Source organism: Cygnus atratus, chromosome 1 (assembly GCF_013377495.2).
Source record: "Cygnus atratus isolate AKBS03 ecotype Queensland, Australia chromosome 1, CAtr_DNAZoo_HiC_assembly, whole genome shotgun sequence".
In the NCBI taxonomy this organism is placed as follows: Eukaryota; Metazoa; Chordata; class Aves; order Anseriformes; family Anatidae; genus Cygnus; species Cygnus atratus.
This window is the reverse complement of record NC_066362.1, coordinates 202,667,980-202,682,186: the sequence shown is the minus strand read 5'-3', so window position 1 is coordinate 202,682,186 and position 14,207 is coordinate 202,667,980. Positions and strand designations below refer to the sequence as shown.

Sequence of the window (14,207 nt, the reverse complement as noted above, 5' to 3'; positions counted from 1 at the left end):
TGAGCTTTGCTTGTAGAGATGCTCAGTTACTCAATTACTCAATTAAAGGTGAGACTTGAGGCGAGATTAACCCCTTTCTGCTTCCAGGCACCTGATTTCAGCCGGTACATTGGCTTACAGGAGGAAGAACAGCTCTCTTGGCTTCAGAACAGGGGCTTGCCTCTATTTACTAAGAGAGGCCTGAGAGGTGGGCCTGTGCAAACCTCATGAGGTTCAACAAGGCCAAGTGCAAGGTCCTGCACCTTGGGCAATCCCAAGTACAGATCCAGGGTGGGCAGAGAATGGATTAAGAGCAGCCCCGAGGAGAAGGATCTGGGCATGCTGGTGGATGAGAAGCTCAACATGAACCAGCAATGTGCGCTTGCAGCCCAGAAAGCCAGCTGTATCCTCGGCTGCATCAAAAGCAGCGTGGCGAGCAGGGTGAGAGAGAGGATTGTCCCCCTCTGCTCTGCTCTCGTGAGACCCCACCTGGAGCCCTGCATTCAGCCCTGGGTCCCCCAGCACAAGGAGGACGTGGAAGTATTAGAGTGAGTCCAGAGGAGGGCTACGAGGATGATCAAGGGGCTGGAGCACCTCTCCTGAGAAGACAGGCTGAGGGAGTTGGGGTTGTTCAGCCTGGAGAAAAGAAGGCCCTGGGGAGACCTTACAGTGGCCTTCCAGTACCTAGAGGGGCCTACAGGAAAGTTGGGAAGGGACTCTTTGTCAGGGGGTATAGGGATAGGACAAGGGGGGATGACTTTAAGCTAAAAGAGAGTAGGTTTAGATTAGATATAAGGAGAAAAGTCTTTACTCAGAGGGTGATCAGGCACTCGAACAAGAGAAGCTGTGGATGCCCCATCCCTGGAAATGTTCAAGGCCAGGCTGGATGGGGCTTTGGGCAACCTGGTCTGGTGGGAGGTGTCCTTGCATATGGCAGGAGGGTTGGAATTAGGTGATCTTTAAGGTCCCCTCCAACCCAAACCATTCTGTGATTCTGTCATCCTATGATTTTGTCCATGGTGTGGTCCATGCTCAAGTGATGGTTCTGCTTAACAACAACTTTAAAAAAATATTAAAGGACTCCCAAATTCTGGGGAGTACCTCCCTTGAGCTTGAGTCTCAGCTGCCAACCTGGAGTTGCCCAAGTCATCTAAATCTTTCTGGAGCAAAATGTCTGGTGGTGGTAGTGCTCATGAGTGCCTTTCTCCCGAGGCATCTAGAGAGGGCAGTGCTGCAAGCAGTGGACATTTCTCAAAAGCTGAATAGCTGATGGGTTGCTTTCAGTGTTAACAAGACTTGAAACACAAAAGCAAGTAGCGGGCATCTTTTACGTAGAGAAAAAAAAATGCATTAGAGCAGTAATATTCCTTTGAAAAGCTTGTCATTAACAATTATTTGCAGTGATGCTACTAATTTGGGCTTTTAAACTTTGATGAATGGCTTACTTAAATGAAGGAGAAGGCTGTATGGCACTGCCTTTTTGTGGAGATTAGTCTCTGTGGATAGTGTTTTTGAAGTGCCCATGCACACCTGATTAGTTTGATGATTAGTGGACAAAGTTTTAAAGAATTATACTGAATGTTATGGACCATTACTTCACATTTATTTCTTTTCTGATATTCTGGAGTGACCAAGTCATTGCCAGCCATATTCTTGTGGGAGCTCTGGGCTTCTCTGCTTCAATAAATCCTGTTCTGAAAAGAATGATATAAGTGCACAAACCAGACCTACAGGCTGTATTTTTTAGAAGTCCTCACCAGCATCTCCCTGTTGTATATTGTGACCCAGCTACTGCAGGAGGGATGTCGAGAATCATACAGAATCTCTTTGTCATAGGGCCCTGTTCCTGGAGAAGGGGAGGAATAGCTTCAAACTACCTCAGACTGAGGAGAGACAGGAAACCATATCTCCTACTTCTGCTGGACATCCTTTCTTCCCTTGCTCACTCCCTTCCTCTATAAGAACCTTCAGCCTGAGAAGTGCCCTCAGCAAGTTGGATCCCATGCAGATAAAGGAATTAGTACTATTTAGGGCCAATCAGACTCATCCTTGCACACAGTGTTTTCTGTTCCTAGGGCTCAAGGCAGGGCTTGAAATCCTCCTAGAAGGATTGTGTAAATACCAGCAGAGTCATTTACCTCTCTGTGCTGCCTAAAGAGCCTGGAGATCAGCTTCAGGCTCTGAATCACCAGTGGGCCAGATGCCTCCTACCTAAGCACTGTGAAACCAGGCCAGCTACCTACAGCAGGTGACTGACTGTACCTTGCACCCAGCATTAACTTCTCTCTGCTCCTTCTGTTTAGGCATTAGTATTTTTCTGCTAGGTTCCTTCTGGATTACATGAATATTTCTCATATGCTTCAACCAGGAGGAGACAATATTTTAACTTCCATTTTCTTGGAGACTTTTTCCACTGGTGTGAAAATGAGGCTGGAGGGCACTACTTAGATATAATAACCACCAGTTTCACCAGTTCCAACCGATGCCCTACTTTAATGATACACTGCTTAGTTTCAGTGTTTAGCCAAGGCATTTATTAATTGGAAAATGTGCCACGGATGCCTTATTGCTCTGGATTACCTGCATATTTTCTGAGGGTAAGGGTAATGAATGACTACATGACATTGAAGAAATTTCAACACCTATTCTTCCAAGTACAAAGTTTTCAAAATATTTTCCAATCAAGAAGAAATGTGTTTGCTATTTCTGAGATTTGTTCATTAACTCTAATAATACTGCATATTCTAAAGCGTAAAATCAAACCAAACCTAATGTTTATGTGAAGACTTGCCTTCATTTTTCAGAACTGAGTTAAAGAGCTGGGATAGGGGTGGTATAATTTTACCTTTTAAATGGAAGTTCACATAAAAGTTGAGGAAAGATTGCTTTCAGATTATTTAAAGATGCATTAGCCTCCTTCAGTTAATTTGGTTAGATCTAGCTTTAAAATTTATCTGTAACTGCTCTGTTTTCAGTTGCTTATTCCTTTAAACAGACACCAGCACTTTGGAGAAAAAAATGATAATAATAATAAATTTTAAAAAAATAAAGATATATTCATATATTATTCTGGTATTCTGTTACAGGTAGTTGTTTGTGGTGTGTCATTTAAAAAATAAAATAATATAAAATAAAATAAAATAAAATAAAATTGGGGGGGGAGGGGGAATAAAGATTAGTATTTGGGATTTAGGGAATTTTGAGAGAAATACTGCCATGAAAAGATACAGGTAGCAGAAGTCATTGGAAAAAAATGGAATTCCCAGGACAGAGACTGAGACGGATGCCAGAAAGACAGACAAGAGACTGAAAGGGATATAGAAAGGGATAGCCATGAATAACCAAGAAAGTTGAGGAGCCCAGGAAGGGTCCTGGAAGCAGGCTCTGGGTGGACAAAGAAACTGGAAATGGTTGTGGACAAACTGTAAATGGTCTGAGACTTCTCAGGACCGCAGGCAGTTCTGAAAAGGGAACTTGGGACAGAGACAGAGGAGGGGACAGAGCCCAATGGGAGTAAGCAGATGCTCCCACTCACTGTGAGGTTCTTCCTTTTATTCTGGCACAGAGCTCCAGCTCTGTTGTTATCCTAGATGTACAAATGTCTGTGAAATGTAAACATAGCTTCCCTGTCCCTTTTTGCTGACACATGGCATTGAAGTTTATCCTATTGCTGTCACAACCTTTCCCTTTTTTTACAAACAGTTGGCAGACATTGAGAGACATCGGCAAGAAGAAAGGGATGATGGAATAGGAAAGACTGTCTTTGAGTTTGCCCAGGGAGAACTAGAATTATTCCTAACCATTCCACTGAGCTGATGTGTGATGTTAACCTGTTTTTTGAACTCTCTTGCAGGTGTCTGTGGAAGGTTTGATGCAGGCTTGGAAATTGCACTGATGGAAGCTAATACTGATGTCAAGGAGGGCTGTGCTCTGACCGAGCGCAGAATAATGTCAGGTGCTCTGAAATGGCAGCAAAGATCAATTTGTACAGTAAATATACACAGTGTGCACGCTTCTTCAATGTAAACTTCCAGCATCTGAACTGTATCTGTGAGGAAAAATTCAGTTTCTTGGCAGTGCAGCACCATATGCTGCTCTGTGAGTAGTCTTGTGGTGCTTCTTGGCATATGTTGGCATGTTTAATCAGATTATTTTTTTGTTTGTTTGTTTTTTCTGAATAACTTTTCTTTTTTTTCTCTTTATTTTTTAACACTTTTTATTTGCTCCTAATTACTTTGGTCAGTTTTATCCAGATTAAACACTTTGGATATTGCATTTTACTTCCATAGCAGTATTGACTTCAATGTCTAGATACAGAAACAAGCTGCGAAATTCCCTCAATTCTTCATGTTTTCACCCAGAAGCAGAAATAGGGTTCTGCACAAATGCAAGCCCCTCATTGCTGGCCCGCAGAAGTTATGTGAAGGAGCAGAGGCACAGGGAGAGCGCTGCGTGATTTGGGGTTGCACCCTCAGAAGTTTCAGAGAACCTGGTAGCATTTGTGGGCCAGTGATTGTGATTTTGGGTGTCTTAAAGATGCATTTTTCTTTGAATTTGTGTGACTTTTTTGAGCGTAGGTAATCGTGTAACTGTTTTTTGAGCATTGGGGCAGGTAACATCAGGGTGATGTGTAGAAATAATCTCCTTTTCCAACCCCAAAAATTCCCTTGGTGCAGCGGTGCGAACTACACTTCCCATCATGACCCCCGCCTCCCCGCCCCGCGCCTTAGCGCCCTGCGCGCGCGGTGCACCTTGGGACTTGTAGTCCTCGCTCCGCCCCTCACACACCACCTCCGCCACCACCGCGCTCCGGAAGCGATCGGGGGCTGCCGGGGGGCGCGGAGATTTCCGGGGGCCGCCGCCGATGGAGCCTCGGGAGCCGCCGAGAGCCTGAGGGGGGCCGGGGGCCGCCGCCATGTTCGGCTGCCTGGTGGCGGGCAGGCTGGTGAGGAGCTGCCGCCGGGCCCCGGGCTCCTCAGAGCCGAGTTGGGGCGTGAAAGAAGTGTTTTAAGGCCAGGGGGAGCACTGGTCCCAAATCTTGGGGCTCGGGGGGGGGGGTGGGGAGTGAGGAGGGTGGGTTTTGTGCTGTGGCATTGAGCCAGCAGGGTACTGAAGGTTTATTGTATCTGAAAGGAAGCTGGGGGGAGTTGGGGGGGGGGGCTCTTCTCGCAGGTAACTAGGGATAGGACTAGAGGGAATGGCCTCAAGTTGTGCCAGGGGAGGTTTAGGTTGGAAATGAGGAGACATTTCTTCTCAGCAAGAGCGGTCAGGTGTTGGGACGGGTTGCCCAGGGAGGTGGTGGAGTCACCGTCCCTGGGGGTGTTCAAGGCAAGGTTGGACGTGGTGCTTAGGGACATGGTTTGGTGGGTGACATTGGTGGTAGGGGGATGGTTGGACCAGGTGATCTTGGAGGGCTTTTCCAACCTTAATGATTCTGTGATTCCTGTGTGAACAGGTTTCCGTGCTGCTGGGGTTGTGCCAGCCTGGTGCTCAGCAGCCACTGCTCATAGCCTTGGCAGCCTCTCCTGCACCCTATTTTCCGCCTACGCGCATGGGGAGTGAAGGTATTCGGATCCTGTAGGCCTGGGTAGGATTGTGTTCAGTGTAGGTGGAACAAGACTTGTCCCTTTTTAGTATTTTTTTTTCAGTTCTCCTGATGTGTTTGACTTTTATCTGGCTATTTAGATTAGTATGTTCCTCATTTTTTTTGTTGTATTCCACCCTAGGCATATTTCTGTGAAGGGAGATTCATAGTTATACTCAAAGATGGAAAACACAGCAATACTAACAACAGTTTTGTTCCTTACAGGTGCAAGCAGCTCCTCAACAAGTGGCCGAAGACAAATTTGTATTTGATTTACCAGACTATGAAAACATCAACCATGTAGTAGTGTTCATGCTGGGAACTATACCTTTTCCGGAAGGAATGGGAGGATCTGTCTATTTTTGTTACCCGGACCAGAGTGGGATGGCAGTGTGGCAACTGCTGGGCTTTGTCACTAATGAGAAACCAAGTGCAATCTTCAAAATTTCTGGTCTGAAGTCTGGTAAGTAGAGAAAAACAGCAGCCAGTGAAATGGGAGTGTTACTCCGTGTGTGAGGGGATAAACGTTAGTAGGTGGTTTTTATCAAAAAGTTGCTTGAGAAGGTGGTTCTGTTTCCAGGTAGTGTCTAGCAGATGTGGTGCTAGAAGCATTTGATGAGTTTTGTGGAAGTCTGGCTGTTTGTTTGTGTTCCTGGTGAGATTTCTCACTTGTTTTATCTTGGATGCAATTGCCATGTCTTCCACTGCTTCTGCACAACCTGAATAAGAACGAGCCCAGACTTTTCTTAGCATGGTGTTTAGGCATTGGGCTAGATATTATTGGGAAATTTTCTTTTTACTACTACTGTTTAACAGCTGTGTTCTTTGTAGCACAGGGAAAGGAGTTGTAAACAGCCAGGTGTGACACGGTGACTTCAGAAGGCTGGTTGCTTCAGGTGCTGTGCACTACGTGATTGCCCAACAGAGGATTTTCGGCAGGGGCAGTCAGCTTCCCAAATGTTTTGGTGGTTCTGAAGTGTAGCTGAGACAGAGAGGTCTGACTCCTGAGGGTCGGAGAAGGCTGCTGCTACTTCAATTGTGTTTATAATTTCTTTTTTTTTTAAATAAGAGTGGTTTTTTTCATGCATATCGTAGAAGTAATGAACCACCCCCATGGCACAGCTTCCTCTCTCTAAAGGAAGGGTGGATGTTAGTCATGCAGCTTAAAAGTATTTTGGTGGTAAAGGCCTACACAATCTTTCGTCACTTCCGATGTAGTTTACAGCCTTAACTCGAATCTCCATTTCGATAAGCGTTGAGCGTGCTGTGATAAGTGTTTGCTCAGAAGGTGTCACGCTGTTGTTTGCATCAGCCCTGGAGTAGCAGGGGGAGGTGGTGACAGGGGATGTGGGCTTTGGAGGGACAGGGCAAAATGCTTTCTGGTAATGGGGTCACTTAGAAGCGGGGACCTTCTTCTGAACAGGTGACAACAGCCACAGGAAGGTTTGGGGTGGTCTGTGTCTGCATGTTCTGAAGTTGTGCAGCAAGTGAAAGAGTGATATGTCCCCTGTATTTTTTTACTGTTATTTTTTTTAACATCTTTTGTGGTATGCTGGTCCTGCTCAGAAGAGTTTCTCAGCCGTTTGTTTTCAGAGAGCTTTGTAGGTAAAGATGTTTCCAGATGCTCTTGCAGCCCAGTGCCTTTTGCCATAATTTCCAAGAAAGAAGTATCTTGCTTTCTTTTGGGTGGTGGTAGGAATGGGAGATGCGTCTCCTGGTGACCTTGCTTGTTTTCTGAACTGCTTTTTCTCTGTCTCAGCATCTCGGTTGCATCAGTCAGCACAGGACCAGGCGTGAGGACGATCTCCGTGGCATGGGGCGATGGTGGCTGTGCCAAGCGGCAGGGCCGTGCTTGCTGTGCCCACGTGTTCTGGTGTTGCCTGCGGCTCATCTCGGACCACAGAGCCAGCCTGAGCTGCACGGCCGTAATTTCCTTGATAACGAAGGGTTGTGCAGTGGGACTGAGACTGGAAAGGGGAAACCAGAGCGAGTGACTAGAGAGAGAGGAATCAGAGAGGCTTTACTGTCCGCTGAAATCTGCGTTTGGCTGTCTCAGGCTGGCTTCCTGAGCCCGCTGGTGATAGCCAGCGTGTGTCTGTGAAACGGGTGAGGAGGCCAAATGTCAACGGCATGCCCTTCAGCACGTGGGCGGGGTGCCCGCAGGTCTCCTGATTCAGAGTGCCTTTTTTACTGGTAGGTAGCGGTGTTGTTCCGGGAGGAGACTGAGTAAAGAAGGTGAACTGGGGAGTTTCATCCTCTGCATAAGGCTTGTCAAGGGATTATGCCTGTAGCTCGCTTATTCGGGCTCCAACTTAATCCATTGTTGGGTGTGGGTGGAACAAATCTGTGTCCCTGATTGTGTCCCAAAAAGGCCAGTACTGGGTCCAGTGTTGTTTGATCACCAGTATTGTTTCTCACCAGGCATGTGGGTCTGTTCAGCCTGGAGAACTTCAGTTTGAGCTGCAGTAGGAGTACTTTGTCATTCACTAGTGTCTCTGGCGTTCCTAGTGAAGTTGCTGCGAGCTTTATCACTCCACACAAGGAATTGTGCTCAGTTCTCAAGCTGTGACTAGAGAGAGCAAGTTTTGTTTTTTTTTGTCCTTGGGAGCCTGCTGCCCTTGCACAGCATGCCTTCAGAGCCATCGTAGGTTCTGCTGGGTTTTGCGTCAAAAACTGTGTTCCGGTTGCTTTGGAAACCCGTTCGGGAATGCCGCTGCTGGTCGCTGGCTCTTTGCCATCTTGAACTTCTGGAGGTGTTGGGGTATAAAGAGCAGGAGCATCTCCAGCCTCTGCTGTGGATAAAATGCTTTGCTAGCCTTCCCTTTCAAAGCAGGAGGTTGTACGCTAGGGAAGCAGCTGGGGCCTGGAGCGTCAAGTTTTAGTGGAACGCTGCTGCTGGCGATTGCCGCTGTTGCTGGCTTGCTTGTTCTTCTGGGTCTGGAGAGTAATGCCTGGTAATTCTTTAGTGTCTGCAATTATATGTTCATCTGACGGCTGTGTGCTGTTTTGCTGATAGAGAGTAGGTGAATTTCATGTGATTGTGCATAAAGAAGGGGAAACATTCCTAGACACGTTTCTTAGAAGCATCCCTTGCCTTAGATTTATACACTTTTTTCATTATTTTTCATTTTTACCTGAAAGCGTGGCACAAATGCAAAATCAACTTTCAGCTGGGATTTTGCCCTTAGACAGGAATGATATTGACAAGGGGGATAAAAGTTCCAGGAAACCCTTTTCTATTACAGACCTTATGTACTGTGCCTCGTGCAGTGCTGTATGTGGTTCTGTTTCTGCTCACAAACGTGACATCTCACACAGGGTCTACATCTGAGGCATGCAGGTGGGTGAGGTTTTTGAAATGCTTGTGCTGAAAGGTGACAGGGGCTCAGCATCTTGACTCAAGCTCGGATAAAGGGGAAATAAAGGATTGAAAAATTATTTAACAGGCTGCGATGACATAGTTTGTTGGGGAGTAGAGAATCTGAATGCAAAAAACTGGGTTTGTATTTCAGTTCCCAGTCTCCCATTCCCAGTTTGTATTTCAGCTCAGTGTTCTCTGCATCTGGAAGGTTTGGAAGGCTAACTGCAAGGGGCAAGCATTTGAGATGTGGACTGGAAGGACGGCAGAGGATGCTTTTCTCTCCAAAATGGACAAAATATATGGATATATTGTATTTAGATCGCGGGTGTCTTTCTAAAGTAGTGATACATTCCGAGTGAGCTGCTTGTTACTTGAGGATTTTATCTTTTTATTGTAAGCTTCTCAGCTGAAGAAGTTACAAGGTGTTAAGCTTCTACCAGCTGTATTGCTGAGGGGATTCTTTAATAATGAACTTGAGCATGATATTTGTTTATTTGATAGCTTTTCTGTTATATTCTTGAAGCTTTTATACACTTTACAAGCAAGCAGCTGCCCACAGCAGAGGTTGAGTTCATACAGCAGTGGCATTTCCCAGAGGAGCTCCTTAACAGCACTTCAGAAGACAAACTCTGTCCTTACCGGCCTTGTGTTAAAGTAGCATTTGAAGAGAAGAGGGAGTGCTTTGCTTGTGAGCATCGCACTGGGTCCCAGTCCTGGGGTCAGGGTGAGGAGTGTCACACACCCGGCCTCAGCTGAAAGAGCTGCTGAGCTCTGGCTCTGCTTTCTGCACAGGTTGGGCTCCGGCTTCTTCCTGGCAGTGCCTTGTGCCTCCGCAGAGGAACGGGCAAGTTTGAGATCTGTGGTCTTTAAACTTGTGCTGGTTTTGCTGGCTGAATATTTAAATGTGGGACTGAGTCGCTGCTTTTGATTTCAGTTCGCGTTTTTGGCACCTCAAGGTAGTGTTTACGGGTGTGCAGGACAGCTCTTGGTTAGCTTTGCTTCCTACTGCTGGTAGGAGAGCAGAGAGGGCTACTGAAACATCACTTAGGTGTTAAAAGGATACTTTTCCCACTGGGGTTTCTCAAACTGAGTAAAAAATAAAAAAATAAATTAAAAAATCAATACTCCACCTAATAGCATTGTGAGCCCCCAGACCTTTTCCCTGTATTTTCATTTACGGATACTGCCAAAGAGGGATGGGTGATCAGAGTCCCTTGTCTCTAGATGCCTGTCGTTGTTTGCAGAGACGCTAGCTGGAGCTGAAAGTGCCGGTTAACACCGAGGTGAGAAGGGTCAGGAGCGATGGCAGGGGCTTGGATGGCGCTTGTGTGAGCGGCGTGCAATTCGGGGGTGTTCTTCTACCTGGTTCATGTGGTTTTTTATGTATCTTTTGCGAAGTCAGAGGTGTTCCATGGTTATTTCTTTGACCTCTGCTGCCGTGGGTGGTCTGATGAGGCATGGGGCTGCCCAGCTCTCCACAGGGATAGCTTCAAGGCAGTGATGTTGAAGGAACATTGTCTGTTTTTTCAGTGCACGGGCAGGTTCACAAGCACCTGGTTTTGAGTGAGTGAATCAAACAACTCCTTCAGCAGTGCTGCATGTTTCCTATTTTTCTGTAATCATTACAATGTGAATTAAAGGACTGGTTCCTATGAAGAAAGGTGCTGCTGTCTTTTACTCACAGATCATAATTTCTGTTTAAGCTATTTCCTTCACAAGTAGCTTTAAAAATATTTCTTCTCTCTCTCTCTTTTTTTTTTAAGCTTCCTTAAGATCTGCTGTGTTTTTTCAAATGTACCTGGCACACCTTTTCATCTGTTGTGCATATATGAGCTTGTGTCAGAGTTCGGGCTGTGCTTTCTGTATCCCTGTGACAGGGAGACGTATTCCACACCCCCCACCAGAGACCTCCTACAGAAGAAACCTGGTGATTTAAGTAACACTGGCTTCAAATGCGTGTCACGTGTAACCTGTGCTGTTTGTGGCCCTTTCAGGGAAGGGAAGCCAACACCCCTTTGGTGCCATGAACCTCCCGCAGACGCCAACCGTGGCCCAGATTGGAATCTCGGTGGAACTGCTGGAGAACCTGGCACAGCAGACTCCTGTTGCAAGTGCTGCTGTGTCATCAGTAGACTCGTTCACAGAGGTATGGCGGACGTCCTGCTTTCAGAAATCCTCTGCGGTAGCAAAGTCTCAAGAACTGAGCTTCCGAATAATTCATTATTTAAAAATATAAACTTGCTGTGGGTGGTTATAGGACTGCAACCAACCTAATCATTGTCAGATCATCTGGAATTTTGAGGTGATTTTTTTCTTGTGCTAGAAGACATCTTCTAGTAGTCCTCTGCTGCCGAGGATCAGGTTTGGTATGCTCAGTAGAACTGGGCCAATAGACTGTAGTACTCATGTCACTCTATTTTAAAAAAATATCGTTGAGTCATCGAAGCCTTCCTGGTGGAAGCTGAAGGAAGTTTCCCTGTTGCTGAGTCTGGCAATGAGTTGTGACGTAATGAGGCTGATTGTTAAGCCAACTGAAAAGCCTGCAGCAGCCGGTGGTTTGCCACGAGCTGGACTTTCCAGCTTTAACGTGGTCTGCAGTTCTGATGGTTTAATTTGAAGGAGGGGCCAGCACTTGTCACTGCATCACTTCGCTGTCACAAGAAGAAAATGTTCTTCCTGCAGCTCCTTATCCAGCTGAATGAAATTGGCCAGGGAGGGCTCAAGTGAAGATTCTGAAAAGGATTTCTGAACACCAGGCGGATCTGAGGGCAAAACTGAGAGTTAGGATGTTGTGATCTTCTTAAAACTGACTTCCCTGGCCTTGATGTATGGACCTTCCCGCTGCATTTTAGATGACTATGCTAGTTTTACTTCGTGGAGGAGCTGCATATCTGCTAAAACTTTGCACGCAAATTCAAACTGAACAAAAAACTTATTTAGGATGTCTCTCTTCTATTTCAGTTCACTCAGAAGATGTTGGATAACTTCTATAATTTTGCTTCCTCTTTTGCCGTTACTCAGGCACAGATGACGCCAAATCCTTCTGAAGCTTTCATTCCTGCAAACGTAGTCCTGAAATGGTAATGGAAATGATCTGTAGTGTCCAGTGTTTTTTTTTCCTAGGCATCAAAACATCTGATTGCTAGGTATTACTGCCATGTCATCCAGGGAAATGATGCAGAGAAGTCTGTTACTGATTCTCTGTTGTTTACCTAAAGTATACAGGCATTCTGTCCACTGTTTTTATGTTTATTTGTCAGTATCTTCATATATTTTTTCATTTTGTTCACCTGTGAGTTTTGTTGTTTCTAGAAATGTCACCCTTGACATATGTGGGGTTACAGCGTGTTGGTGATTCTGCAAGTGCTTCTTGAGTCATGGGGAGACAGAACGCTGATGCCTGTCAGTTTGTTCTTTAGGGCTCTTTTTATGCTTGTTATCTTAGACATAGCTCCAGCATAGTTACATTGCTTAAGAATATGGAAGGGATGGAGGAAAAAATCATATTCCTAGTTGACCTGGTTCTGCCAGCAGGATAAAAAAGTCTCTGAGTTCTTTCCCAGGGACTAGTTTTTGAGAGAGGATTTTTAGCAGGGATAGCCCGTGTACTCTGGAGGTAAACTGTGAAAAATTCTTTCTAATATTTTATCAATTAGCCCTCTTTTGCCTCAACAGTATTAACCCAAGCCCTTTTTCTAAAAAGTATTTTGGGCTTTCTGGACAATTTGATCATTAGTACAGGTCAGCACGAGTCTGTGAGCAGTTACCGTAAGCATTATGTTTCCTTTGGGAGTGTAATTTGATGCAGATCTCTCCTAAATAGAAGGTAACGTGGCAGTCCATGAACATACGTGGGTGTAAGGTGGGAGAAACCACGGGGAAGAGAGGCTAAAGAAAGAGGGTTATGGCTGGTCGTGCCCTGGGTAACGCTGAATTTGGTTTTGTTTGTTCCAAACAGTGAAGTGAAGCGAGGCATAACTCTGATAAAGCAAACGCATTTGTCTGCTAACTTGATTACAGTCACAGCGGGTGGGGAATTGGTTCTGTTCGTATGTTTGTCGTCATAACGCATTTAATTATAGCTTGTAAAATCGAGAGTATCTTAGGTCTGCACTGGACTGGCTGCAATGGAAATCCATTCATTTGGCTTAGAAATCCACTGATAAGCCTTTTTCCTCTTTTGTTTTTAATTTGAGTGGGTTTAAAGCACTTCAAGGTTTCTTCTCGCATTTGAATCAGGTTAAGAATTTTCAGATGTAGAAGTTTTTGTTGTCTTTGTTTCATTGGCAGTAGTTTGGGATATCTTGCAGCTTGCATTTGTGAAGATTGAAAGGGGTTTCTAGGTTTTTGCACCTCAAAGACTGCAGGTTGCTGCTTCGTTTTTTTTTTTTTTTGAGGAAGTCACAAAAATTGTGTGCTTCCCATGTTTTTCACTGCTCTAAGTCAATTGTGGATTCAAACATTGGTTGTCATTTGCGTGTTTTTCCTGGTAAGGAAAGTGAAATTAGGAAAGGATATGTGCATGCTTGATTCTACCATGTGTTAGTTATTTCTCCTCATTAGATTTTGCTATACGGTTGCTGTGTATGATAAATGTGGAAGTTGGAATTGTTTGGGAAGACAAAAAATAATGGGGACTACTTTCTCTTAAGATTTCTGTTAAAATTATAAGGCAAATCAGTTACATTATGTGTGTCATTTTCGAAGCCATTTTAATTACAACACCTTTTGATTTTTTTAATTTATTTTTTCTAGGTATGAGAACTTCCAGAGACGCCTGACACAGAACCCCCTCTTCTGGAAAACATAAGCTTATAAATCATGTCATTTGAAGTGCTCCCTAACCAGTGGTGTCAGAAATATACAGCAGTTAACTTCACTGAAGAATTTTGAGGGAGGAAAAAAACGATTAGTCTGAATAGACAAACTTTTATATTACTCTTGAAAATTATTTAAAATTAAAATCTGTGAAAACTGCTTGCCTGTGCGTTTTTGAATGGAAGCACTGAGAGGAAAAAGTAGAACGTATTTCTTCCTCCACACAACTGCCAAGGTGTGAGAGAGGGGATACTGGTGTTTACTACAAAAGAAGACAGGGCTTTTGAAATGACCAAGTACAATTGATGGGTGACTAGAGATGGTCATAATTCCTTACGGTGGGTTCCGGGTACTGCCTTTGTATGCATCATCCCTTTCTCTGCTGCTGGCTTGTCCTACTTCCTCGAGGAGAAGCCACCATAGAGCTCTCTGAGGGGAAACATCCATACTGCTGGGCTGGAGCTC

General features: G+C 45.0%; 1 protein-coding gene across 4 annotated transcripts; it reads left to right on the top strand.

Moving 5' to 3' along the window:
- Positions 1 to 4,728: 4,728 nt before the first annotated feature.
- Positions 4,729 to 13,901, top strand: HIKESHI (heat shock protein nuclear import factor hikeshi). Of its 4 annotated transcripts, none has more exons than XM_035560379.2 (6): positions 4,736 to 4,924; positions 5,435 to 5,543; positions 5,789 to 6,026; positions 10,919 to 11,070; positions 11,886 to 12,004; positions 13,680 to 13,901. In XM_035560379.2, exons 3-6 carry the CDS (start codon positions 5,876 to 5,878, stop codon positions 13,732 to 13,734), a joined length of 477 nt encoding a protein of 158 aa, XP_035416272.1. In that variant the 5' UTR covers positions 4,736 to 4,924; positions 5,435 to 5,543; positions 5,789 to 5,875; the 3' UTR covers positions 13,735 to 13,901. The 4 variants fall into 4 exon arrangements, with proteins under 4 accessions (XP_035416270.1, XP_035416269.1, XP_035416272.1 ...); XM_035560378.2 differs by having other exon boundaries at positions 5,435 to 5,566; XM_035560377.2 differs by lacking the exon at positions 5,435 to 5,543 and having other exon boundaries at positions 4,729 to 4,924; positions 11,946 to 12,004.
- The last annotated feature ends 306 nt before the right edge of the window (positions 13,902 to 14,207 follow it).

Coding starts and splice junctions, on each gene's coding strand:
- HIKESHI (XM_035560376.2), top strand. CDS start 4,895: ATGTTCGGCTGCCTGGTGGCGGGCAGGCTG. Junction 6,027..10,918: donor AATTTCTGGTCTGAAGTCTG/GTAAGTAGAGAA, acceptor TGGCCCTTTCAG/GGAAGGGAAGCCAACACCCC. Junction 11,071..11,885: donor CAGTAGACTCGTTCACAGAG/GTATGGCGGACG, acceptor CTTCTATTTCAG/TTCACTCAGAAGATGTTGGA.